The sequence below is a fragment of the Hesperophylax consimilis genome, chromosome 16 (genome assembly GCF_061612785.1).
Source record: "Hesperophylax consimilis isolate HC1 chromosome 16, BYU_Hcon_1.0, whole genome shotgun sequence".
Lineage (NCBI taxonomy): Eukaryota > Metazoa > Arthropoda > Insecta > Trichoptera > Limnephilidae > Hesperophylax > Hesperophylax consimilis.
Window position 1 is genome coordinate 14,537,351 of NC_142851.1, and position 27,363 is coordinate 14,564,713.

The 27,363-nt window shown below is 34.9% G+C and overlaps 2 protein-coding genes across 2 annotated transcripts in view; one reads left to right on the plus strand and one right to left on the minus strand.

Annotated features, from left to right (window-relative positions):
• Bili (FERM domain-containing protein 8 Bili) overlaps positions 1-27,363 on the minus strand; it is a 106,783-nt gene that overhangs the window by 73,801 nt on the left and 5,619 nt on the right. The gene's annotated exons all lie outside the window — the stretch shown is intronic.
• LOC149416758 (glucose-dependent insulinotropic receptor-like) lies at positions 1,812-18,397 on the plus strand. The gene is made up of 4 exons (XM_089641255.1): positions 1,812-2,037; positions 16,430-16,570; positions 17,397-17,546; positions 17,655-18,397. Exons 1-4 carry the CDS (start codon positions 1,812-1,814, stop codon positions 18,395-18,397), a joined length of 1,260 nt encoding a protein of 419 aa, XP_089497381.1.

A 27,363-nucleotide genomic window follows, 5' to 3' on the forward strand; every position in this document is an offset into this window, starting at 1 on the left:
TAAATGACTAAATCAGTAAACTTAAGAACTGTATTGGTATGGCTTTAGAAAAAACTGAACACACTTGCAATAAATGACTAATTAGTAAACTTAAGAACTGTATTGGTATGGCTTTAGGAAAAACTGAACACACTTGCAATAAATGACTAAATCAGTAAACTTAAGAACTGTATTGGTATGGCTTTAGGAAAAACTGAACACACTTGCAATAAATGACTAAATCAGTAAACTTAAGAACTGTATTGGTATGGCTTTAGGAAAAATCGAACACACTTGCAATAAATGACTAAATCAGTAAACGTATGAACTGTATTGATATGGCTTTAGGAAAAATCTAACATATTTGCAGTAAATGACTAAATCAGTAAATTTTAAGAGCTGTATTGGTGGTGAAATAAAACTAAACATAAATCTTGGCCGCCCAGTGAAAATACCATTTTAATTTTAACGAAATAAATTTTAATTAATGAAAAATGCATCATTTTCCATTTTGGGAAGCTGAAATACTTACTTCTCATTCTTATCTAACTGATACAAACTGTTTTTCTATTAAAAATGCATGTTGAACGTGTTCCTATTTTCCGTATATTTACGTAAAAGAGGTTTAGAAATATTTAAAAAGTTATTCCTTCTGAAATAACTTTTGCTATTGTATAATACTGTGATGCATTCAAGTTAAATAAGTAAAAACGTAATTATATTTGTTCTGGAATATTTTTGATAAAAAGATAAAAAGAAGAATTTTTAAATAACGATATTGATTAATTATTATTTATGAGAACTTGTTGGAAGATCCTGCTTTAGCGAGATGAGACTAAACAAATAAACACGAAAAGTACATATTTAATGAGTAGCCTTGAAAGAAAAAGTATCTCCTTTTTTGGATAAAAACTTCACAACTTTGTCATTACTTGTTCAATAGCTTCAGGCTTTGGTCGTCGCAGATAATTTAACAATAAAAAAACAAGAATTCAAAATGCTCATAAATAAAATTGTTGAACTTTGATTTCTTGGACATGCTCGATCCATTTAAAAGTAGGATGTTAGGAAATTAAAAAAATAGTGACAATTAATGCAAATGATTTGGAAGAATAAAAATAATTAAATCTGACTTTGTTAACTTTTTAGTAATAAAAAAGAGTTACATATTGATTAATTAAACGATTTTCTGTGAAACAATACACGGTTGAGGTACAATATTATTATTACCAAGTTAAACGATTGATAATTAAAAGAGGTGTTGATTAATTAAACTAATTTCAGTGAAATAATGCACGGTTGAGTTACTCTATTATTATTTACATGTTCAATGATTAATAATACAAAGAGTTGTTGATTAATTTCAGTGAAATGATACACGGTTGAGTTACAGTATTATTATTAACGAGTTAAACGATTAATAATTAAAAGAGATATTGATTAATTGCACGAATTTCAGTGAAATAATACATGGTCCAGTTACAATGTTTTAAAATTTACCAGTCAAACGATTTTCTCTAGGTGTAAATTCAAGCTAAATTTAAAAAAGTGTAAACATAACATTTTGAATGTGGAAAATAACTAAATTTAATTACGGCTAAGTACATAAACACTGAAGCACCATATTTATTTTACGTGGAAGAGCAGGTAGAGCGTGAGAAAATGTAGAAAAATGACAAGTTGTTAATTTGTGGAATTTAATTTACGAAAACAATACATGAAGTGTTTTTTTTCGTTTTCGAATGAAAGAAACCGGTAGCCGATAAATAATACAAAAAATTAAGGTGTTAATAAAAATTAAGATATAAAGTGTTTCAATTCATCAGTTCGAAATGTCGGACCACAATTTGAGTGAGTTCATCATGAGAGTGTTGGAAGCCACTACGGAGAAGTTCGACTTGTTCACCATCTCGAATGGGGCGGCACCCTCGAGGAACGAGACGCAAAGCATGCGAGCGCAGCTGATCATGTACGACGTGCTGATACCCTCCTTTGGACTCCTGGTCATTGTCACCAACTTGCTGGTGATGGTCTCCAGCGGACTACTCATCAAGAAAGGTATAATCTTTGTAATATTCTCGGGGTAGAATAATCAGGGTTCCATGATAACTCAACAGTGACTATTCAACACACATTTAAAAAGTGATATAAAGTCATTAAAAACGATGATTTTTTTTAAAATCTAACCTTCATACTTAACCCAGTTAAAAAAGTTTTTGTTTCATAACTTTCCATGACTATAACTTTTTAACGATGTGATGAATTATCATTTTGATAATTTATCCGGTCACCAATCATCAGATAAGATATGAATTCCTCATATATACTATGCCTAGTAGCAAATTCCCAAAAAAGTACATGGAGAAAAATGATCCTGTTAAAAAATTGATGGCATGCCAATTTCCTGATAAAATATTATTAATTCAGAATATATCGAGAACAAGTGTTCTTTGCCTAATAAATATCATGACGGAATGCGACAATATGAGTAAGTCAATATCAATAACAGTATTTTTATGAACACGTGTTCCGCCGTCCCCATAAAACATTCGCTTTTAAATGATATTTGTTAAAATTAAGGAACTCTGTCAATTTATTCGTTGAAGGCCTGCAGTCCCGTTATTAACAGGAAAACGAATAATTTGACCAGATTTTTAATAAATTAACAGCATTTTATGTCAGTAAATTTTCTACGTGTAACTAACTAACCGTCACGCCGTTTCTCCGCAGGAGTAGGCAGAGGACGGACTGCCAAACAACTCGGTTTCGGCACACACTCCTTACCTCATTCACATTAATACATCGTCTCATACACAGACATAGGAATTAATAGACGAGAAGATAATGGCGAGGGGTAAAATCAACTGTTGAAGAACGAAGGGGGTAAAGCTGACTGTGATTCGTCAATAAATCAATCTGACAGTAAATAGGCATCTCGCATTATAATGTCACCATTTAGTTCTTAAAAGTAAAATCTGCTTTTGAATAAATAGACATTTTTACATGGGAGCGCAAATTACTCGCCACGTTATGAACAAATTTGCGAAGTCCAAATTCGGCAAAAAATTTCTTCTATTTTCAGAGTCGAATATTTCGTTTAAGTATTTAGTTAAGACACTTTTATAAATGTTCATAATTTACTTCCCAGCAACCAAACAGCTTTGTGTTTCGCGTCCAGACGTTTCTCGATGTGATAGTATATGTTTCTACAACTGATCCATATTATACGATGTGAATATGCTTAAAATAAAGTAAAATAATGCTTATATATGGAATGTAATACGACAATTGGGTTTATTCTCTTTTTCACATCTATTTTTACAAGTTTTCATAGCACAAGTCAACATTTTGCCGTGTTATTTCGTAAAATGAACCGATGATGCCTCGACCATAGTTCGCACAAGAATGATGATGTCACGTTTTCAAATTTCACTTGAGGCCATACGCGAGCACAGCCGGCTCCAATGGAACCGGTATGGGGAGTGGGGATAATACGCTTTTAATCACTTAGGGCAGGTCTACTAATATTCATATGTCTATGGTCTCATACATACTATTATATTATTCTGACTCTTGACATGGCCCGACTCAGGTATCTGATTCACTTGGTTCGTGTATGTGTATGATACAGATAATTGTCAAAGTTGTAACTAAAATCTTGAAAACTACATATTGTGTTGATGTGTATTCTGTTGACAGTTGACATTAATATCGTTAATTTTGAATGTCAACTGTCATCAATAATCATTGATTGAAGATACTGACATAAATAATAAGCATACAGGAATGTTGGTACGTTCAGCGGCATGTAGTAAAAATAGATTCCTCCAAAAAGAGATTGAATGGAAATACACATTAAAAGGAGGTTCAAGTTCACCATTACGATCAGTTTATTAGCAACTCTAAAACATAGATTAGTCGTGTATACGCAAAGTAACGAATACTAATGTTAACTAATGGATTACCTTCGTATGCCCCATTACCTACAGTGGGTGGCCAAACAATTAGTCACAAATGCAAAAATTACATTATCTACATTTTGAAGCTATACCTATAAAATGTTTAACTAGTGGCAATTTATATTTTTACTAGCTGACGTGTACCTGACGTTGCTCGACTTTTCTCTACTTTAAATAAATATAATATCAATGTATTATTTATATAAACCTTCCGGAAGAAATTCTCTAAATGAATGTGAAAATTCTATCAAACTTCGTTGCATAATTTAGAAGAACTAAGCGCACAAACAGACAGACGAGGATAGTGACTTTGTTTTATACTAATTAGAGATTTGTTTTTTAGTTTATTAGTTACTTCGTGTAAAATTAAAAATAAATGATTTAAATTAAAATAATACGTATTTTAGAAAAGGCACAATACAAAATGTGTAATATTATCTCTTAATATTTAGTAGAACTTTCCGGGCGTCAGTTATAGCTTGAACATTTTGGGGTGTTCTCTGAACGCATTCTATGAGAAATATTAACTCCGGCTTCATTTATATTTTCGTCCTTCGCACTCCTTACTATCGTAACTCCTTCGTAAATTTTCTCCTATTTACCAGGCAACTGTCACGCATTTCACGTTCATTTTGAGCGTAGTGAATCGTTTTCCTCCTCATTTTATGGTTTTCTGATTTACTACAGATATTTTTGGGAGGCGGGTATGGGTACCGCCGCCCCGGGAACCATTCATTGGATAACCAACACCTCTGCCAGGCTGCATAGGTCACTCGAAGTGGTTCGCTACGTTTGGTGACTTAGCAGGTCTCGGCGGATGCATTTAATTTTATTTTATTTTATTTGGAAAACCAACAGTTATAATAATTACAAAGTATGGTGTATTAAGTGTTAATTATTTAACCAATAATAGGTTTTCACTTAAGTATTTTAATTATTTAGTGAATATATAATATTTATGTAATAAAAAAAGTTACATTAGCCTATAGGGACGGGATGGGGAAGGGAGGGGTATGGGATGGATCTAGTCTGTGTAATGTGTAGCATGTACGTAATAAAAAATAAAAATGATAATATAATTATTTATTGATTTTAGGTTTGAAATTGTGGGGTGCTGAGTTAAATAAGTCTAATTCACTGTATGAAGTATTAAAATTGTATGAAGCACGGTGAATAAAAGCATTTTGTTTTGAGTTCGTGTTACATTGAGGGATGTTTAATGTGTGATTTTGTCTGGTTTGTCTGATGGGTACTCTTAATTGAATTCTATCAAGTAATTCCGGGCAATCTATCACAGAGGTGGCAATTTTTTGTAAAAATAGTACGTCTGCGGAGTTTCTACGACTTTCCAGTGACGAAATCCTGAAAAACGCTGCTGACTCCTCGTGACTCAGATGAGGACGATAGGCCCGAAAATCAAGGTATCGTAGAAAACGATATTGCACTTTCTCAATCCTTTCTATGTGTGACTTATACATGGGATTCCATACTTGAGAGGCGTACTCCAGAGAACTGCGTACATAAGCAAAGTACAGCATTTTCATGGTATTTACTTTTTTTAAATTTTTGCAGGTTCTGAGTACAAAGCCAAGTACCTTGGAAGCTTTTGTAACGATGGATTCGATATGGCGCTCAAAAAGTAATTTCGGATCTAACACTACTCCCAGATCCTTAGCCTCTGTCATTTTGCTCAGTATTGTGCCGTTAAGGGAGTAATTAAAAGAAATGGGATTTTTATTTCAGGTGAAGCTGATGGTGCCACATTTTTTTACATTTATTTGCAGGTTGTGTTCTGCACAATAAATATTTAGGCGATTTAGATCTTCTTGCACGCGGGTACACTCATTGATACACGTGACAGGGGAGAATATTTTCATGTCATCTGCGTATAATAAAGTTCTGGAGTGGTGAAAACATTTCCCAATGTCATTAATATATATATTAAAGAGTAATGGTCCCAATAATGACCCCTGGGGTACTCCCGACGGCACGGTTTCCCAGTTCGATTTATAGCCACCGACGACTACTGCTTGGCTACGGTTTGCAATATAGGACGAGAGCCATCTGAGGAGGTCTCCGTGTACACCGATTTGTAAAAGTTTTCTCAGCAAGATATCATGAATAACTAAATCAAAAGCTTTACTATAATCTGTATATATTGCATCTACCTGTATACGCTGATCCATATTATCTTGTAAGAATTCGGTGAATGCCGTTAAGTTAGTGGTTGTAGATTTCCCCCTCATAAATCCATGTTGGTTATTATTGAGTGACGATCTCAAGGCCGAAAACATCTGGTCATACACAATTTTTTCTAAAACCTTACTAAAGATGCAGAGCTTTGAAATTGGCCTATAATTTTCGACGTTAGATTTTTGGCCATTTTTGAAGATGGGAGTTACAAATGCCGTTTTCCAGGTGTTTGGGACTATTCCCTCTTTAAGGGAGCGACTAAAAATTATGGATAGCGGTTTAGATAGGCTGCGGGCACATTTGTTTATGAAGAAAGGGGGAATTTTATCTGGGCCTACGCCTTTTTTGAGATCTAAATCTTCAAGGTGTTTCTGTATATGATGCTGGTCGACTTCAATATTATTAATGCTAGCAACACAGAGCTCTTTGGGGTTGTCCGGTAGGATCTGGATGTTTCGAGCATTATTGTTGTAGACAGACATGAAATATTTAGAGAACAAGTTACAGATGGCAGACCCATTTTCAGCTTTTTCGTCTTTAAATGTCATAGTGTTCGGAACACTGTGGGATTTGGAGTTGGATTTTATGTAATTCCAAACTTTTTTTGGGTCGGAGGATATATCATGTTCGATTTTTAATAAGTAAATATTGTGGCATTCCCAATTAAGTTTTTTGTGGCGTGATCTTAGTACAGAGAAAGTGGCGTAGTCAGATGGGTTTTTGTATATCTTAAACTTTTTAAAGTATTTGTATTTTTCTGATGTCAATTTAATGAGGGCCGAATTATACCATGGCGGGTATTTAGAATTCCTACATAGTTTTTTGGGAATGTAGGCGTCTATAAGATTATTTAATTGTGAATAGAATTTTTTTAATGCCGTGTTTACATCACCAATCGAAAGGAGCTCATGCCAGTTTACCTGGTCGAGACATGTATTAATTTGTTCGTAATCACCGCGCCTAAAGACGTAACCGCTTCTTAGTTCCTCCACTAGTGGATCGGGTTCCGAAAATGAAACTTCTATGATTAGTGAGGTGTGATGAGGGTCTTCTGAAATTAATGGTTCATCACATGCAGAGACCGTGACGAAGTCATTACATAGGACGAGATCAAGAAAGTGACCGTTGGTATTTGGAATTCCATTATATTGGTGCAATCCAGAAAAATGCATGCAGTCTATAAATGATGTGCTAACAGGCGATAAGCGATCACTGGGTATAAGGGACGTGTTATTGGGAGACTTATTCCATGAAATGTCAGAGAGGTTGAAGTCACCTAGGATAATGAATTTGTCTGAGGGAAATTGCAACGTAAGTGCTGAAATTTGGGTGAGGAAGCTTTCCATATTTTCACGATATGTTGGTCCTTTAGGGAGGTAAGCACAGCATATGTGAAGATTTGTGTGTTTGGATCCCTTAGATTCTAATGATATCCAGATGTCCTCAGCTCGCGAATGCCACCCTGGGCGCTCGTGAGCTACCAGTTCACGACGAACAGCGACTAAGATACCCCCGCCCAAGCGCTGCCCTGTGCAAGCGTAGTCCCGATCTCGGCGGTGTACATCGTAGCGATCATCAAACAACTCTTCATTACGGATGCCTTCTGTGAGGCGGGATGGATTTGGAGAGACAGATTGAGGGAGATCTTTTTAACTCTCCAGCAGGACTTTCTCGACCTATCGCCTTGCACCACAGTGGGAGGGGTGAATGCAAACATTCGTCACTCCTGGACACACTGACCCTTAGATTCCTACCCACCCCTCATATATTTTTCCTTTGCAGAACATCTTCCCTTTCTTAAAAAAATCCTTTACACAGCATCCCCAAAGATGACATAGGCCCGAGGGAAATAATTTTCCTGTGTAACTAATGTTAAAAAAAAATCTATCAAGTTTATTAAAACAATTTTCATTAAATTTGTGTGTACATTAAAACCTAAATTAAGAGTTATTCTTAATTAGATGAAATTTATTATTATTATTCTTATAAGAACAAAAAAAACTCTAGGGTAACTAATAATTTGACCACCCACTGTACATGAAATTTAAGTATTAAAAATCGACTTGCGCTATAAACCAATAAAAGCTTTTCGACAGGTATTTGATTTATTTCAGATACACCTTGTTCAAATATAAACAACGAACTTTGCCATTAATATAAATTTTTTATTATTTATTATAAAGAAATATAAATATTTCGCTTTCTAACTAACTTCATAAATAAAAGCTGTATAATATGAATACTTATAACAATAATATTTTTATATAAAAATTTATTTTTTCTGAAAAAATAAGAAAATACACAGTTTTAGGAGATAAAAAGAATTTGGCATTCTCAGACTATAAAAATATTACCATTTGTTATTTCGGCTACTGGCATTATACCTAGCTCTCTCATTAAATCTCAAAAAAATTAGGCGTATTAGATCTGTTGAAGAATTTATACATAAAAATGCAAAAATCAGTCTTTTTGAATACATGTAGGATTACGAAAGATTTTTTAAATATTTATATTGAGGGATCAGTGGGATTTATAAGTCCAATTAGAAGTTCTATCGAGCCGAACCCTCTAATATGAAAATATCTGGAGTCGGTGAATTATTTTCCCATTTGATCTCTTGTGAGTTGACGTGTTGTTCTTGTATTGTTTTGTATTTATTATGCTTATATAATGCACTTGCATAATGTGGATTGACTAGATCAAGGCTGCCCAACCCCAGGCCCGCGGGCCACAATGTGGCCCGCGAACAAATTATAAGTGGCCCGCGTGAACCATTTTCAAAAAACCCGCCAATCCGCCAATTTGAAAAAGTGTCGCGGGCCCGCGGTAAAACAAACAATGCAGCTTGCGCGCGGTCACCAGTGTTGCCAACGAAGGCGATTTATCGCTATTTAGGCTACTCAGAACGAGAAAATCAGCGACGAAAAAAAATCTAACCTGTTGAACTCACTTTTTAAACAAAAATACACTGGTTTTTGATATAATATTTTTTGCGTCCGAAATGGAATCTTGTAGCCAACCCCCCCCCCCCCCCCCCATGGAATTCGAAAAATTGTTGTGGGGAATCACATATGATGTTTTTGGGTGCGGGGAATTTTTTCTCAGCGAAGTTCCGTAACAACCCCCCCCCCCATGGATTTCAAATATTTTGTGGGGAGCACTCACTTTGAATTTTTTTTGTGGGGAATTATGTTTTATAGAAATTCTCTAACAACCCCCCCCCCATGGAAATAGGAACCGTCAGGTATTCAGTGGCCCGCCAGTGATTCAAAATCGTCAATTTCGCCCAACTGTTAAAAAGGTTGGGCAGCCTTGGACTAGATGATCATTTGTGGAAAAGTGTGTGGAAGGGTTTAGTTTTTCCTATGGGGAAGATTTAACCCGGACATAAAGTCGGTAAATAACAAAAATAATACAAAATATCTTATTTTAACAATTATTCTACATTAAAGAATATTGTAATTTTTTTCACTCATCACTAGATCGAACAGTTTTATTTTTTAATTTATTTATCAGGAAGGAGATTGTAAATGTGTATGGACCCTCATGGCTAGGCTACTTTATGCTACTTTTGCCACTTTCAGCCTTAGTGTATTAGTGTACAATTTATTATCTCTGATTTTCACCATTGAAGTAAAAACCACATATTGTTTCATAGTGCTTTCACACAAACGAAGTATTGAATTCCGTAAATCTAAAGTTAAATTATGTTGTCTTGTATAGTATCCGTTTACTTGTGACGTTTTATTTTGTTTAATTGATCAGTGAAGACATTATTTGCGCTTACCGTATTCGTGGTCAATGGAGTCAAGTACTAAATAATGGAGTCAACCACTAAATGAGATGATGTTTTACTTGAATGTACCAATCGACGTAATAAACTTTGTAATGAACCCAAGGGCGCTAGAAATGTTGCTGCCACGCAGTCTGTTTGTGCGCTTAGTTCTTCTAAACTACGCAACGGATTTTGATAAGGTTTTCACTACCATTTAGATAATTTCTTTCGAAAGATTTATATATTTAATACGTGAATATTATATTTATAGAAAGTAGAGAAAATTCGATTTTCATCCAGAATAAATAGAGCTTGCGTATGTTTGTGCTCGCAAAACTCGAAAACTCGCTGAAAGTTGCAAAGTTTGTTCTTATTAGTGCGGGGAGTGTTTAGAGAGTGGTTTAAATGGTAGAACAAGTCGGGGACGCCTGAGGAATTATTAACGCAATATCTATGCACCGGAATGAGATCCGGAGTAGAATTAAAGTCGATGTATTGTAACAGTAACATTGTGGTATACAGTAGTGAATGGTGGAAGAAGTTGGAGACGCGCGAGAAAGACATTAGCAATAGCGGAGCATTACGGGGTTCCCACCAGTTAAAATTATAAATTTCCCATTCTTACAAGTTCGGTTGTAGGAAACCTAAGTTTTTAAACATACATAATACATTTTAGGGGATAGGTCGATTCAGGCGAATGCTGACGGTTTCACCTCTTCCTCGCACTCCATAAATGCTGGCGTCCCACAGGGATCGGTTCTGTCTCCGACTTTGTTTTTGTTGCACATCAATGACCTTTTGACATGTGCACCGATTCATTGTTACGCGGATGACAGTACAGTTCATGATAGCTTTTTGTTTAACAAGCCCCCAAAGGGCACACAAACTCCAACGGCTCGGAGGGCTTTGAAGCAGAGAATGGACGGTTATCTCGAGAGTATTTCCTCCTGGGGTAAAAATAATCTCGTCGAATTTAATGTTTCAAAGACCCAATCCTGTCTGATTACGTCTAAAAGGGATCCAAATGATAATCTAGTCTCCTTCAACGGAAGCAATCTTCCGAACAGGCCTTCCATTGATATGCTTGGTATAACTATAAGTGACCAGCTTAGGTACGGGGGCTCCATCGAAGCCAGAGTAAAGTTGGCCTCTCAGAAGCTGGGCGTACTGTACAGGGCCCGCAGATACTTTAATAATACACAACTGCTGACCCTGTACAAATCGCAAGTGCGCCCTACTGTCGAATTTGGCAGCCATCTCTGGTCCGGAGCCCCTAAATACCTGAAAAAACCCTTGACTCTGTGCAGAAACGGGCGGTCCGTTTGATAGATTCCCCAATCTTAACAAACGGAATGCAATCTTTAGAGCACAGGCGTCAGGTAGGTATGCTGTCCTTGTTATATCGGTATTACAATGGAAGATGCTCTGAGGAACTAGCGTCATTGATCCCTTCGGCACCGGTGCGTAGTCGGGATACACGCCAAACGCGCGCCCAACATTTGTACACGGTTGACATTTGTCACATGAGAACGGGTCGCTTCTACGATTCGTTCTTAAGTTCAACAGCTCGGCTGTGGAACGAACTGCCGGCCTCTGTGTTTCCTCCCTCCTACAACATGGGACTCTTCAAGACCTATGTTCACTCCTTCCTCTCCAAAAAAAGACCCTCCACACAGCATCCCCAAAGATGACGTTAATGGATAGTATAGTTAATAAATTGTCGTAACTGATTTTTTTTATCAAAATTTGAGCAACCCAAAAAAAAATCATACAAAAATTTTCATTTTGAAATTTTTTTTCAATCTTAACCGCTTTAAAGTCACGGACAGCCACTGATAGGTATTTAAATACTCGTATTTAAACAATTATATTTTAGTTTCTACATTTACTTGGTACAGTACAGATAGTATGTAGAATGACTTGACATTTTATTTTATTAATTTTAAACAGTTCCCTTTTTATATTGTCGGGAAATCTTTGAAACTATTCGGAATTTTTTCGTTTTTTTGCTCCCGCAGAAAATTTGTGATTTTTTCAAAAATTTATAATGGTAAATTAGTTATGAATATCGAACATACGATATGTGCCCACGCGTCCTCCCAAAATTATCAGGAAGTCGTTTCGAAATTTCAGTTTAGAATTTTTAGATTTTGTATGAAGATTTCCTTAAAATCTTCATACAAAAAATCGAATACTCGAAAAAATCGAATACTCTAAAAAAATTTTTAAAAAATCGTTTTCAGCAGAGACATAGGAATTAATAGACGAGAAGATAATGGCGAGGGGTAAAATCAACTGTTGAAGAACGAAGGGCGTAAGGCTGACTGTGATTCGTCAATAAATCAATCTGACAGTAAATAGGCATCTCGCATTATAATATCACCATTTACTTCTTAAAAGTAAAATCTGCTTTTGAATGAATAGACATTTTTACATGGGAGCGCAAATTACTCGCCACGTTATGAACAAATTTGCGAAGTCCAAATTCGGCAAAAAAATTCGGTTCCATTTTCAGAGTCGAATATTTCGTTTAAGTATTTAGTTAAGACACTTTTATAAATGTTCATAATTTACTTCCCAGCAACCAACCAGCTTTGTGTTTCGCGTCCAGACGTTTCTCGATGTGATAGTAACAACTGATTCATTTTATACGATGTGAATATGCTTAAAATAAAGTAAAATAATGCTTATATATGGAATGTAATACGACAATTGGGTTTATTCTCTTTTTCACATCTATTTTTACAAGTTTTCATAGTACAAGTCAACATTTTGCCGTGTTATTTCGTAAAATGAACCGATGATGCCTCGACCATAGTTCGCACAAGAATGATGACGTCACGTTTTCAAATTTCACTTGAGGCCATACGCGAGCCCAGCCGGCTCCAATGGAACCGGTATGGGGAGTGGGGATAATACGCTTTTAATCACTTAGGGCAGGTCTACTAATATTCATATGTCTATGGTTTTCAGCTACAACATCCAGAATGACATTTTTTGTAATATTAGCAATCTAGTACACGCTAGTATTTCCTCTCTCTAGGGGGAATAAGTATTTCCTCTCTCTCTAACATGCGTGTCTTCAAGACCCCGGGTCACTCCTTCCTTTCCACAAAAACACCCTCCACTCAGTTTTTACGAGGATAACAAGGCTCTGAGAAAAATAATTTTCCTCATGACCTCCTTTGTAAAATTAATGCGTCCAAACAAAAAATCAGTTTTCGTATATGCGCCGTCCATTTCTCTTCTACAAATAATAATGTGGTCACTCTAAAAGTTTTGCGACCTACACGCGTGAAAAAAAAAGTAACGCCACAAAACATTTTGTTGAATAAATAGTGACCCCAAAGGGTTAAACAGCTAGTGATATTGAATACTTTTCGGCTGTCAAAAAAATCTTTATTTATGTCCATTAGGTGGACGATCCTCAAAATCTAAAAACACTTATAATAAAATTTTACACAAACAAGCGAGGTACTTCTCTATTCTGAATCAGAAGGTCAAATTTACAACTCCCGTGAATGAAAACTACAGAAGGCATATCGATTTTTTGTTGTCTCCTTCTTACAAAATTCGCATTAATAACATTGAGCGAATACAAAAAAAAATTCAACGTTTTATAAATTTTAAATTAAATATCCCAGAATAAGAAGACTTACAATATCATTTCTTATTAAATATTCTAAAAATACACACATTGGAAGACAGGCGTAAAATAAACGACTATTCAAAATTCTAAACTCTAAATTCGACTGTTGCGAACTTCTGCAACTCATAAACTTACAAATACCTACAATAACAACACGACAAAATACACTATTCCACTGCAACACGCAATTACATTGCGAACTCCCCGATACAACGGTTTCACACTATGTGAAACCAATACTTAGGTGATGTCGATATATTTAATATTAACTTAAATTTTGTGGATCACGTAAAAGATTTATTTCAACACTATTCCTAAATGGAAGTTGTATTTTTGTAAACCAGTCAAATCGCTGTATTTTTAATTTATGTTCTTGTTCTTTTTATTTTTGTTTCTTGCATATTTTATTTTTTAATGTAATTTTATTTTTATTATTTCTTTCTTATGTTTCAAAATTGTACCACCTACATGTAAAAGCCCTCTGGGCGTTAAATAAATAAATAAAAATATCATTTTCATTATTATGTATTAGGACGGGTTTTTCCCACTTAGGCATATAATTTAATGATTTAACTCAGGGGCGTGCCCTGGCGGACCAGGAACTAAGTTCGCATACCTGCGAATTCTGCGCCGCAGGCATTATTTTAGGGGATTATAGGAATCAGTTAATTAAAGTGGCATCCTAACTCCCAAATATTCTCGAGCGAAAGTGGCAAAAATCATTTAATTTCACAGAAATAAAATAGCACAAAGATGTAAAATCAAATTTCTATAATTAAATTTGATCGAATATTTTTCGAGTATTAATTATGTTTCGATTATGCATTTCACATGTATCGAGTTTTTAAAGCGAGCTCCAAAATATTACTTCGTGTATATTTAATCGTAATGTTTGTATTGCTCATCACAGGGGATAATCCCAGTGAGGAAGATAGAAGGTACACACAGTAAAAAAAATTATATTATATTCAAAGCGTAAAAAATAGTAAAATTATTTTGAAATGAATCTGATGTTGTTTAAGATTAGGTTATTTAAAGTGTTACTACATTTTAACAACACAGATCAAATTTCAGGTGGTCTGCGGGCATTTCGTTAGTACGAAATAATTTCCGGATGTGCAAATGTCTTCAGGTGTCTTTCCACAGTCCCACCTCCACAATTAACATAAATATATATTCATAGACAATAATAATAATTGAAAAGGTGAGAGATTACACCAATAACATAGTAGAGGGTTTATCAGCCGACACACAATAAACATACACCTACGCACGCGCATTTTGGTACACAATTCATTCTATTTAGTGTCCAGGTATTGTAATTTGTTGACAATGAAATTAAATCCTGCACTCGTCCGGAGTAAGGGCTAACAAGGGCAAATTAATCTGATTAAATTAATCACAAGGGCAGATTTTTCTGATTAAATTAATCGCAAGGGCAGATTATTCGGATTACTGGATAATTTGAAAGGCGATTTTAAAGAAAGACGGCTTAGGTACGCAAAAAGATCCCTTAGCCAGAAGAAATTTTCGAAGAATCCTGAGAGTGTGTACATGCCGTTAACGAATATTTTATATGCTTGACGGAAGCTTTTTGAATGGGTTGGGAAAATGTAAGACGCTGGAGCAAGTGCGTGTAGATAGTAGTGATAATGTTGAAAAAAACGATTATATAGCCGAAAAATTTTTTTAACTTATTTTTTCATTAACTTTTCACACACCCCTCGTATAATGAAAAGTATGTAGGCATTATAAATCTAAGGGGCACTTTTATAATTACTACGGCAATGAAACGGCAACAAAACGGCAACGGCACGGAAACGGCAAGACACAGTTTGGCAACAGCGCGCCATTACAAGGGAAGCAAAATGAATGTTTTAAAAAAATATATTAATATTATTATTTAATTCAGTAACAGTTTTTTTATAAAGCAGTTCGGCTGTGCATATAAATAAACCGTTTTTTTAATACATAAAATAACAATATTAATAAAAAAATAAAAACTTAAAATTTCAAAGTGTTTTCTACAAATGAAACTTGATAACAATAAATATATATTTTTTTTTAAATGAAATTTCAAACATTCCCGGAATACGAATAACCTGACAATATTTGAAAATCTCCTATTACCACCGCAGTAAGCTGAAAATTTTGCTTGTGTTATGATGGAGGACTTAGCCAGCCGAGGAATTGAACACACTACGCCTGGGTGGGACCCAAACGCGATGTCAACTCGGCCACTGATCGATCTAAAATAATATGGGGTATGTCGTTGATGTCCAAAGCACGCCGTTGCCGCGGAAGTTAAATAAAAGCGTCTTTATACATACCAATACGTATTGCTTTCCTGTTGGTGCAGTTGCCGAAGTAATTATAAAAGCGTCCCAGGTCGTAATGGTTGTAAGGTTAATAGGCCTTATACACAAAATCCGTCTTGCAGGAACTTACGACATGTAGGGTCGGAGCGTGGTAGGCAAAACCGCTGACCGAATTATTATTATTCTCTTGTCGGGCAGTGAGAATAATAATACTTCGGTCGGTTGTTCATTTGTCGGGTTCTGCAAGTCTGATGGTGTGGAAGGCCTTTTAGTTCTAATAGGCCCTATACACCATCAGACTTGCAGAGCCTGTTAGGTCAGATCGGATCATGTGTAGCCAAAACCTCCGACCGAATTATTATTATTCCCTTGTCGGGCCGTCGGAATAATTATAATTGGGTTGGCGGTTCAACATGTTGGGTTCTGCAAGTTGGATCGTATGGACGGCCTTTAAGTAAGCTAATGGCGACATGTAACACGTTCATTGAAATTCCTTATTTACGATCAGTTAATGAAAACAAAATGTGCCTAATATATTATAAATTTGCAAATCCAGGTCTCGAGCCCCGCTGCACGTACCTGTTGCTGGGCAACGTTGCCCTGGCAGACCTCATCACAGGCATCACTGTGGTTAGTGGAGCCGCCATGCCACAGTCCATGACTCTGAGGACCCATGCAACGTGCTGCTTCCACTTGGGTTAGTCAGACAGACACCAGATTTTACGTGGCACCTCAATTAGTAGTACGCAACCAAAGCTGCTATGAAAACTACATGGCAGATTTTATCAAGTTTAAAAAACTAGTAGTTCTGTGAAAATTAGACCTCAAATTCTAATTTAATAAATCAAAATCAAAATTTCCTCAGAAATAGTAAGGTTTATAAGTAGGTCCTTAAACACCTTATAAATCATAAATATTTTACATCACTTTTTTATTTCGAAAAAGGAATTATCCAATTTCTTTAAAGAAATGTCACCACTCAATGAGAATTCTTTTTTCAAACATTCTGCAGGCCGGTAGGTACCATAATATTGATTATTCCAGTTAGACAGCTTGTAGTGGGAACCACGATCAAGCGAAGAACTCAGGCTGTATAAAAAGGGAGTATCCAATATGGTGACCATCTTGACCGGAATGTAACAATCAAATTTATAGGCAAATGAAATGCAAAATGTTTAATTAGTCCGAGTTAAAACAGGACAGGCTTACCGCTCAGTCAAAAATAAATAAACTCAAAATGAAAATGCAAAAAAATCGTTGGAAAATTGGAGGGTTATTTCTTTCAAATTACTAATTACAACAAATTAGAATTAATTTCTTGTCTAATAACAAAAAATCCATCAAATCCTGATTTTAGTACAAACAAAAATTACAATTTACATTCAAAGCGATAATTTTCAAAAGTCGATGCAATATTTTTTCTGGTCATAGGAATAACAAACTGAAAAGTTGCATAAAATTCAGAACTATTCCATGAAATAATTATGACGATGAGCTGAAATAAAAAAATTATTATTTTTCAGGGGCAATCATGTCGAGTACAATAGCATCCGTTTACAGCGTGACGTTGATCGCTATTGACCGCTTTCTGTTTATTCTCCACGGAATGAAGTACCATAGACTTGTGTACATAACGAGGGTCAGGATAATGATATTGGCAACCTGGTTGTTAGGTAAGTCATCAATTACTTCAAGTCTAATCTCGGGGGAAATGTATTTGGATAAAAAACCTAATTTAGCGAGCAATTTTCACAGTATCTAATTTTTCGTTTATTTCACAGGAGGGTTTATTGGCTTCTTACCCCTAATGGGCTGGTCCGGAAACTCCATGAACGGGAAGATGTGCTGGTTCACAGCAGTCGCTCCGCCCAAACTGATCATTCTCACCTGCATAGTCGGCATTGTACCGATTCTAGTAGTGACGGTGCTATACAGCATCATCCTCTACAGTGCCATCAAAAAAGTCATGCAACTCAGGAAAGCAGACCCTAACAGGATTGGCAAATACGACTCCACAAAGCTAAGGATGTTTAGAGGTGGCACGGTGACCAAAAGCTCCGAAGTAATCACTATATCAGAAGTAATCAGTCAACAGGATGTCTCAACGATAGCTAATCCTCAAACGCTTGAAAACAGTGCGGCAGAATCGTTGAGCACTTGTTCAATACTGAGGAAGATCGGCAACAGTCTAAAGATTACCACCAATGGTAATGGTAATGCCCAACATAACACTCCGACGAAATGGAAAGCGATCAAGGTGGTATTATTTGTAACGGGGAGTTTCATATGTACGTGGATGCCGTATCTAATAGCTTGCATTGTGTTTGTCTTCTGCGATTTCCAGACAACGCCTCGGTCGTGCCAAAAGTTGCAGTTCGCAATCGCCAGCCCGTTGGCAATCCTCGGATTTGTGAACAGTCTACTGAATCCGGTGATATACGCGTGGTGGCACAACGGGTTTAGAAATTCCATAAAGAAAATGTACTGCAAGAGAAAAAAGACCACAATTTTAACACAAACCTAAATTAGAATCAGTGAAATTCCTGATGAAATGCGGGCATACCATTGATAGCTTTATCGTTACCTCTCCCTTTTTTCACATACGACATATGTGACAGAAAGAGAAGTTACAATGGATATGAAGTTTTATAAAGGAAATGTATTGCGAGAAAAAAAAAGGTTACAATATTGACAAAAATTTTAAATAGAACCAGTGAAGCGAAATAACGTTTAAACATTACAAAATCACTTGACACAAGGTAAAGTTATTCTCCCTTTTTCTCACTTATGACATATATTTTATAAAGAGAGAAATTACACAGGGTAAATTATAATACGGAGAAACGATGTAGCTTTAAGATATGTTCCTACAAAATGAGATTATTTATTTTACATTAGGTTGAACATGTAATAATTAAAAAAAAAAATAATACGTTTAAATATTCGAGTCAACAAAAATTTATTTACACTGCAAGGTCATTTTTTGTTGAAGAAATTCCTATAGGTGTGATACAAATATAAAGTTTACGGCTCTGGCTAATGCAAATATCTTACGAATTTTGGAAATCAAACAATATTTACACTTTTTTAGTGAAAATGTTTGTTAACCTTTGGAACGCAAAGCTGCCGCGACCTAATATCTGCGTAGCATGCCGAGTAAAAAATCCCACAAACAAAATGTAAATGTTAGATTACCATATTGATACGCCGGCGCTCAACCTGGGCAAATTTTTTGTATCTCTTGGGTACTTCTGGCACTTAGAAGTTAAAGGGATACATTGATAATATTAAATGTGAAAAAAATCAAGACTAGGTAGGTAGGTAGATAAGAAATTTTTATGCAACTAAATACATTTAATGTTTTCTTTAAAGTTTTATTCTAGATAAAAGAAAATTGCATTTTCACTTATTTAACCAGAAATAACTAATATATTACACATAAACACATTACATAACAATATTATTCACTTTCATTGTTTTGTTGGTTAAGCATAAAAGTGAACAATTTTTTTTTAAATGTACCTACTCTTTTTTCATTTTTCATTTTGTCTGGTAGGCAATTATATATGTTACCCCTCTCGCAATCAATGGATTGCTTGCCATAGTGAGTATGTATGGTGTTTAAATGTATTTTATCGCGTTGCCCTGTAAAGTGTGATAAAGTAAATCATTAGATAAAGTGTGTAAAGTAAATCATTAGATCCTTGATAATCCCTACTCAGGCAAATCTGAATGTCGCTATAATCCGAACTGCCAAACGATCCCTCTCTCCTCATACTGAGACCACAAACGAAATGTTTTTCTGTAGTTACATAAGAGCTCTTACGCCGTGTCCATGCTACTCTGTGCTGCATGTGCGTCACATGGTGTTTTAGGTTATAAACATGGTTCCCACGCCTAAACGAAAAAGTGTCTGCAACTTCATATTCATTACGCATAATTTATGTATAAGAATTTCAACAAATATAATTTTTCTAAGCGATTTGATTTGATTTTGCAAAGTGATTTGATCCGGCACTCGTCGGACTCCAAATAAAAATTAAAAAAATATATAACGTAAAAAGTCATACATACAAAATAATTGTGTTTCATTAAAAATAATTATGTACCCAATTACCTACTCAATTTCCATACCCAATGTAATTATTAGCCATCGGATTATATGCATTTGCATATTTGCATATGCAAATGCATATAACTCTCTAATTACGACGTTAATGCATATTTCAGCCTTTTTTCCCAAATCGTGCATATTTCGTTTAATAGCGGGAGGTATCATCTGATGAAAAAATCTGCATGTTTGTTTCTGATGCTGCGCCATACATGGTGAAAGCTGGCCAAGCCTTTTTATCCAAATTTACTACACATTACCTGCTTAGCTCACGGGTTTCATCGCCTTGCAGAAGAGATACGGCAAGAGTATGGGAATGTTAATAAATTGATTTCCTCTCCGTCGCGTGTGCAGTCTTATAAAGAGCAATTGCCAAATCTAGCATTGCCGCCAGAACCCATAATTACTCGATGGGGTACTTGGCTAAAGGCAGTATTATTCTATGCTGAAAATTTTGAGGCCGTAAAACAAGTAGTTGGGCAATTTGACAGTTCTGAGGCCATTGAAATTCATTCAAACGAGCTAGCATTTGAAGACGCATCCATTAAAAAGAATATCGCCCTCATCTCAACACATTTCCACAAGTTACCAGATACCATTAAAAAATTGGAAACAAAAAACCTTCATCTAATTAAAGCAATAGAAATACTGGAAACTAGAGTTGGGCAAAATTGATTGAATTAATTCAATGAATTAATTCAATCTTGTAACACAATCGATCTTATTCTCATTTTCAAAAGGAATTGAATCTTAATTCGTTATCGTTGGCATTTTTTTCTAAACATTTTACAATTAAATTATTTCATGATAATAAGGTAATAATTAATAATGATGTGCACTTTAAATGATTTAAATATTATAGTGTTTCATAGAAATCTAATTAAATATTATTACGGTACTATGGCGGCGCGCCGCGAAGTTTATATGTACTGTGCCCTGTCGCACTAAATCGCGTATCTAGTATCCCGCGTCCCGCGCCGTAATCCAAAAGACTCTTTTCATCGAGTCCCCAGTCAAGGAATTAATGAATTTATTCCGTTTTCAGTTGTGACGTCACGCGTCGTGACACAAATCCTATGTCCCATGTACCGAGTCTGTCCGGACAAGCGCTCAATCTCAATCTCAGGGAATAAGTGAAACAGGACAGAGACATAGACACTCGAGACAGAGTTCCCAATTCCCTATTCGTTATCGAGTCCCTTTCCTTACTAGTTACAGGTCCGTCCGCACCGTCTGCAAGAACGCAAGTCATTAATGTCGCAGATAGACACAACACACTTACTAGTCAGAAGTTCCTAATTCATTGCGCTATGTCAGCTGTCAATCGGTTCGTCGTTAGTTCCCGCGTGGCTAAACCTTCGATTTAGTACCTAGTCAGGTGAAAACTTTCTACTTCGCAATCTGAATTCTAGTAAAAAAGCGAAAGTATCTCCTGTATTCTTCTCCTTTCCACATGCGAAAATAATGCAATACGCTTAGAAACAAAACGATATTTACGTTATTGTTCTTATAAGTATGTTTTTTATGTACCTGCCTACTTGTAGACGTAAAACGAGATCGGTTGACTGTCGAATTGTGGGTGATGATAACAAGTAATTTGTTTTGATTTCTGTATTTTTGTACTGAATTGTATGCCACTCAATTTCAGACGTTCAATCAGTTTTTATTTGGCGCATGGATTTAAAATTACCATTGAGGTAAGTACCTGCAACATTAAAATAAATAAATATAATATATATGTGGTTGAAGCTTATTCCAGGTGAACCGATCGGTTAAACAAAAGTGGGATAGTAATAATATAGTTCTTATAATTGCTTTAAGAACGTTTCTCATTGCCCCTAAAATAATATATTTTTTATGTAAAGGTTATACTACGTACCTACTTTTTGTAGTAAATATATAGAAAGTTTTACGAAGAAAGATAATAATATTTTTTATTCTGGGATTCAGTTTGCCAGCAAAAATTTTCTATGCAAAAAAAGAAAAATCGAGTGGAACTTTTTATTTTTGGTATCGTTTAATGATGTTTTACCTTCGTTTTTTATAGGAAAAAGCAACATATTGAGTAGCCAAGATGTATTCCAGAAAAAGGATCGAACTTTGGTGTTACTTTTCTGTAGTAGATGGAGGGATGCATTGCTCCACAATTTAGAAATGGCAGTTAAAAAATAAACATCCGACTATTCCTCTCCAGGTCCAGCTCCCTGCGCCTTCCGTTTCCTTTGCGGCACCCATTTTAACGATTTTATTAGTGACTTGTAAAATTACTTTTAATTTTTGTTTGTAAAATAACATATTTATTAAAAAGTTTGTAACATGTTTATTTTGTGGAACGACATATCTTTTTTTACTTAAGTTACTCCAAAGCTCTCCTCGCTTTAAGAACTCTGTGCTATAAAGTGTAAAGCTTACAAATACAGGTTTTCTAAGTAAAGTTATAAATGTACTTCTGCAATGTACATAATAAATCCCTATATTTGATATTTTTTGTGTGTTTATTTAAAATGTTTTTTTCAAAACGAACACATTTATGTGAATGCGAAAAAATGGTTCATTATTGTTTTCTTTAAGTTTCCTAAATGTGAGCAATCTAGGTACAAAACCAAAATGAAGTGTCGAATGAAGGAATTAAATGAATGAATTTAATGAATTAGTTCACTTGACCAGGTGAATAAGACTGAATTGATTCATTATTGTGAATGAATCTGCCCATGTCTACTGGAAACAATGATCGAACTCGCCAACGCCCTTCCTAATTCAATATCAGAAAAGATTCGTAAAAAGTTAGACTCTATTTTGCATAAAAACCCGAGTCTTGAAGATATGAAGAACATTAATGCCTACATCAACGGCCTAAACAAATATCTCCAGAAATGGCGCCTAATTTTAAATTTTGTCCAATGACGTCAGTTGACGTAGAGAGGTCGTTTTCGGCGTACAAATTAATACTGGGTGACAAACGTCACAAATTTGAGCTCGAAAATTTGTAAAAATACTTAGTTGTATATTGTCACAAAAACTATGCATAATTTTAAGAATATTTCGCTGTTTTTGTACGGTCTTTAATTAAAATATATAAAAATATAAATGGTTTTTTGATTTTGCATTGTGCATATTTTGGGCAAATCAAGAGTTTTTAGTGCATATTTCGGCCTTTTTTAGTGCATATTTGCATGCATATTTTGGCACTTTGTTAGTGCATATAATCCGATGTCTAGTAATTATATATTTTTTAAATTTTTTTTTAATATTTTTATTTATTTTATAAAATACAGTATAATGTTTAAATTTACATAGTAAGAACATATTTCAATAAAAATTAACATGTTTACCTTTACAAGAGTCTAAAACTCGTGTGTAAAGGGAAAATAATAAAAACTTAACATACATATGTAAATAGAAGAAAAAAAGAATCATAAAAACATATAAAGTGAAGAGATTTTAGTTTTTTTATATAATAATTTATAAAATAATTTAGTGAGATATCATCGTCATTCTAATTCGTTAAATTATTTATTGTAGTGAGGTTAATTTTATTTTTAAATTTATTAAAATCCGGTTCTAATCTCAACTCAGTCGTTAATTTATTAAACCATACCACTCCAGTGTACGTGTAATAGTGTTGTGCAAAACTGGTATGCATTAATGCCTGTTGTATGCTGATGATGCGGTGCTGATTGCTAATAGTATAGATGATTTACAGTCTCTCGTGTCTAGGATGAACGAAGTATGCATGAAGAATGAGTTAATGATGAATGTAAGTAAGTCTAAAGTAATGGTGTTTGAAAGAGAGAGTACGAAAACAGTGTGCAATATAATTGTGAATGGGGAATACTTGGAGCAGGTGGATGAGTTTGTGTATTTAGGAAGTATGTTTACGAGAGATGGGAAGGCTGACAGAGATATTGAAAGAAGGGTAAATGCAGGTAATTCCGTTAATGGTGGACTAAACGCCGTAGGCGCTAACAAAAAATTGTCCAAAAAAGCGAAGTTAGCAGTCCACAACGAAGTGCTGGTACCTACCTTGATGTATGGAAGTGAGGCATGGAACTGGCAAAGAAAGGATGAAAGTAGATTAAATGCTGTTGAAATGAGATCCCTGAGGCGTATGTGTGGTAAAACCATGTTTGATCGTGTGAGGAATGTGGAGATCCGCAAAGAGTGCAAGGCTGATGTAAGCGTAATGAGTAAGATTAAGAAAGGGACGCTTAGATGGTTTGGGCATGTAGAGCGAATGAGCGAAGATAGGAGTGTAAGGAGGATAAATGATGCAAATGTGAATGGTAGCAGAAGTCGGGGACGCCCGAGGAAGACATGGCACGATCAAGTGAATCAGATACTCGAGTCGGGCCATGTCAAGAGTCAGAATAATAGAAGAGTATGTATGAGACGATGTATGAATGTGAATGAGGCAAGGAGTGTGTGCCAAGACCGAGTTGTTTGGCGGTCCGTCCTCTCTGCCTACCCCTGCGGGGAAACGGCGTGATGGTTAGTTAGTTAGTTAGTTAGAGTCCATAAGCGACCCATTGTATTTTGCCTATTGCTCTCGACACGAACCATGGCATGGTGTGACTTCTTATACAGATCTTTGTGGATTTGAAGTAGCGTATTTTTCGTATATGTATTTTTTAGTGATGGGACTTGAAAATCTTGGAAAAGTTGTAAGGTTGGGTAGTCTGATGGTTTTTTTATTAAAATTTTTATTAACAGCCTTTGAGTGATTTCCAGCGGTAAAAGTGATGATTTGTAAGCTCCCCCCCACGCAACGATACCATACTGTATTATTGAATGGGCTAGAGCGTAGTAAATATTTTTAAGAATTTTTAAGTTAAGTATATTTCTTAGACTAATAAATATGTAAATGAGTTTTCTTAATCTATTTATGATATTGTTTATGTGAGTTTTCCACTTAAGTTGACTATCTATTATTACACCTAAATATTTAATTTCATTTTTATTTCCTATGGATAAACAGTCATTATTTTGGCAAGTAGATTTTTTTGATATGCATTTTTTTTAATGTATTTTAATATTTAATGTAATAAAAGGGTTTATTTTGTTTATACTAAAAATTATATAATATGTTTTTTCAATATTTAATGTTAATAAGTTTTTATCAAACCATTCTTTTAACGTATTGATATCATTGTTAGCAATTATTTCAAGTTCATTCAATGAATTCGCTTGAAATATAATTGCAGTATCATCTGCATATGAAATGAGTTTTCCTGTTAATGGTAATTTAAAGATATTATTAACATATAATATGAATAGAAGAGGGCCCAATATGGTGCCTTGTGGTATTCCAAAGTCACTTGTGTTCGGTTCACTGAGAGTGTTATTTATTTTTACATATTGACTTCTAGAGTTCAGGAAACTTTCTATCCACATTTTGGCATTATCTATAATTCCTATTTTGTTAAGCTTGTAGAGTAATTTTTTGTGACTTATGCTGTCGAAGGCTTTCTTTAGGTCTATGAATATTGCAAGAGATTTTTTGCCTTTGCCTAGTGCTTGATGTATTTTTGTTGTTAAATCTATAATTGCGTCCTGTGTGCTTATTTTTTCGCGAAATCCAAATTGTTGGTCACTCAATATATTATTAGTTTCAATAAATTTTAGCAGTTGCTTTTTTGCTACCTTTTCAAAAATTTTTGAGATATTTGATAATACTGATATAGGTCGGTAGTTATTAATTTCTTTAGTATCACCTGATTTAAAAATCGGTGAAATAATTTAAATATATAATTTATTCTAGGATCATGTAACAGATTATAGTCAAAACTGTCAAACTGTGTTATTTATCTATGCATGCATAGTTCGCAGTCAAATATATTGACTTACATTTCGAGCCCCCGATCTGAATTAAGAGAATAATTTTTTTTTATATAACACTTCTAGGAATCATCTATTCAGTGATAAATAGTCATCATAAGATAAAAAAATATTAACCATTGGTTTACTGTGTGGCCTGATTTAATTACTCAATGAGAATATTGATAGTATCAAGTGGAACACAAACCAATTTGCCAACATTGTGCGATCTATTCGGCTATCTGAAAATATAATAATTATGTACACAGTGCTTCATGAAGTTGTATCTTATACCAAAGCCGAGGTTTTTATCACATCATTTAATGGATGCCGCACTAATATGTGTGTTCATTCGCCTATCACCCAATATAACGTTGAGATTTTTTGTTCAGATGTGTGGTACAACCATGTATGATCGTGTGAGAAATGTGGAAATTTGCAAAGAATGCAATGCTGATGTAAGCGTAATGAGTAAGATTAAGAAAGGAACGCTTAGATGGTTTGGGCATGTAGGACAAATGAATAAAGAAAAGAGTGTAATATGACTCGAATGTGAGTATTAGAAGTAGTCAGGAACGCCAATGGAAGACATGGCGCCATCAAGTGAACCAAATACTTGAGTCAGGCCATGTCAAGAGCCGAAATAACAGAAGAGTATGTATGAATGTGAATGAGGCAAGGAGTGTGTGCTAAAACTGAATTGTTTGGTGGTCTGTCTTCTGTATTCTCTGATTTATCCGTGGATAAGTCAACTGGTCCCAGTTCTGTGGGTGGGCAGATTAGTCAACATGGTCATTATACGGTTTTACCACAAATACACCTGAGGGATCTCATTTCTACAGAATTCAGTCTACTTTCATCCTTCCCAATTTCATTGTTCGCTGCCTAACATCTGGGTCAGTATCAGCACTCCATAATGGACTGCTTAGCCTCGCGCTTTGGACGTTTTAAAACATTTTCAAATTTGGCCTCTCCGAGGCCTAGAATTTGAAAGGTATTATCAAAATTGGCGACAACCATTTTCTTTCAAAACGGTATAGATAATACATAATCTAAGGATTTCTATTAAATGTAAAATATTATTGTGTAATAAAATATTAAATTCAGTGATGAACAACGCCACACCGAAATCCATTTAATTTAATATTACGGTGAATTTAGATGTAGTTACAAAACATACCTTAGCTAATAAAATGAGATTTGTGAAAAATGTTTGAGGCGGGCAAATATTGATTGTCTACCAATTAGCGCGAACTGAGAGAGCACACAAATACAATAAAATATTGCTTGCCATACAATATATTATCCTCAAGTTCTACAAATAATAGTTATTTTAAAATATTTCACCAATCCCATAGAAAAAAATGTCATTTGCTGTATAAACTAGTGATGGAAAGAAACTTCCTTTTCAATGATTGATGAATATTGTAAGAACCCTGCTAAATCGAAAAAACACGTTATTTGAAATTTTTGAGAAAAAAATTACATACCTATTTAAAATAATAATTAAAACTTTATTTTGGTCCGCGAACGAAATTTGTGAAAAAATGACGTATTTTGAATAT

Bases quoted from the DNA above. Each gene is read 5' to 3' on its own strand.
- LOC149416758 (XM_089641255.1), top strand. From the start codon at position 1,812: ATGTCGGACCACAATTTGAGTGAGTTCATCATGAGAGTGTTGGAAGCC. The intron at 16,571-17,396 runs GTTAGTCAGACA...ATTATTTTTCAG, and splicing joins AACGTGCTGCTTCCACTTGG to GGGCAATCATGTCGAGTACA. The intron at 17,547-17,654 runs GTAAGTCATCAA...TTTATTTCACAG, and splicing joins ATTGGCAACCTGGTTGTTAG to GAGGGTTTATTGGCTTCTTA.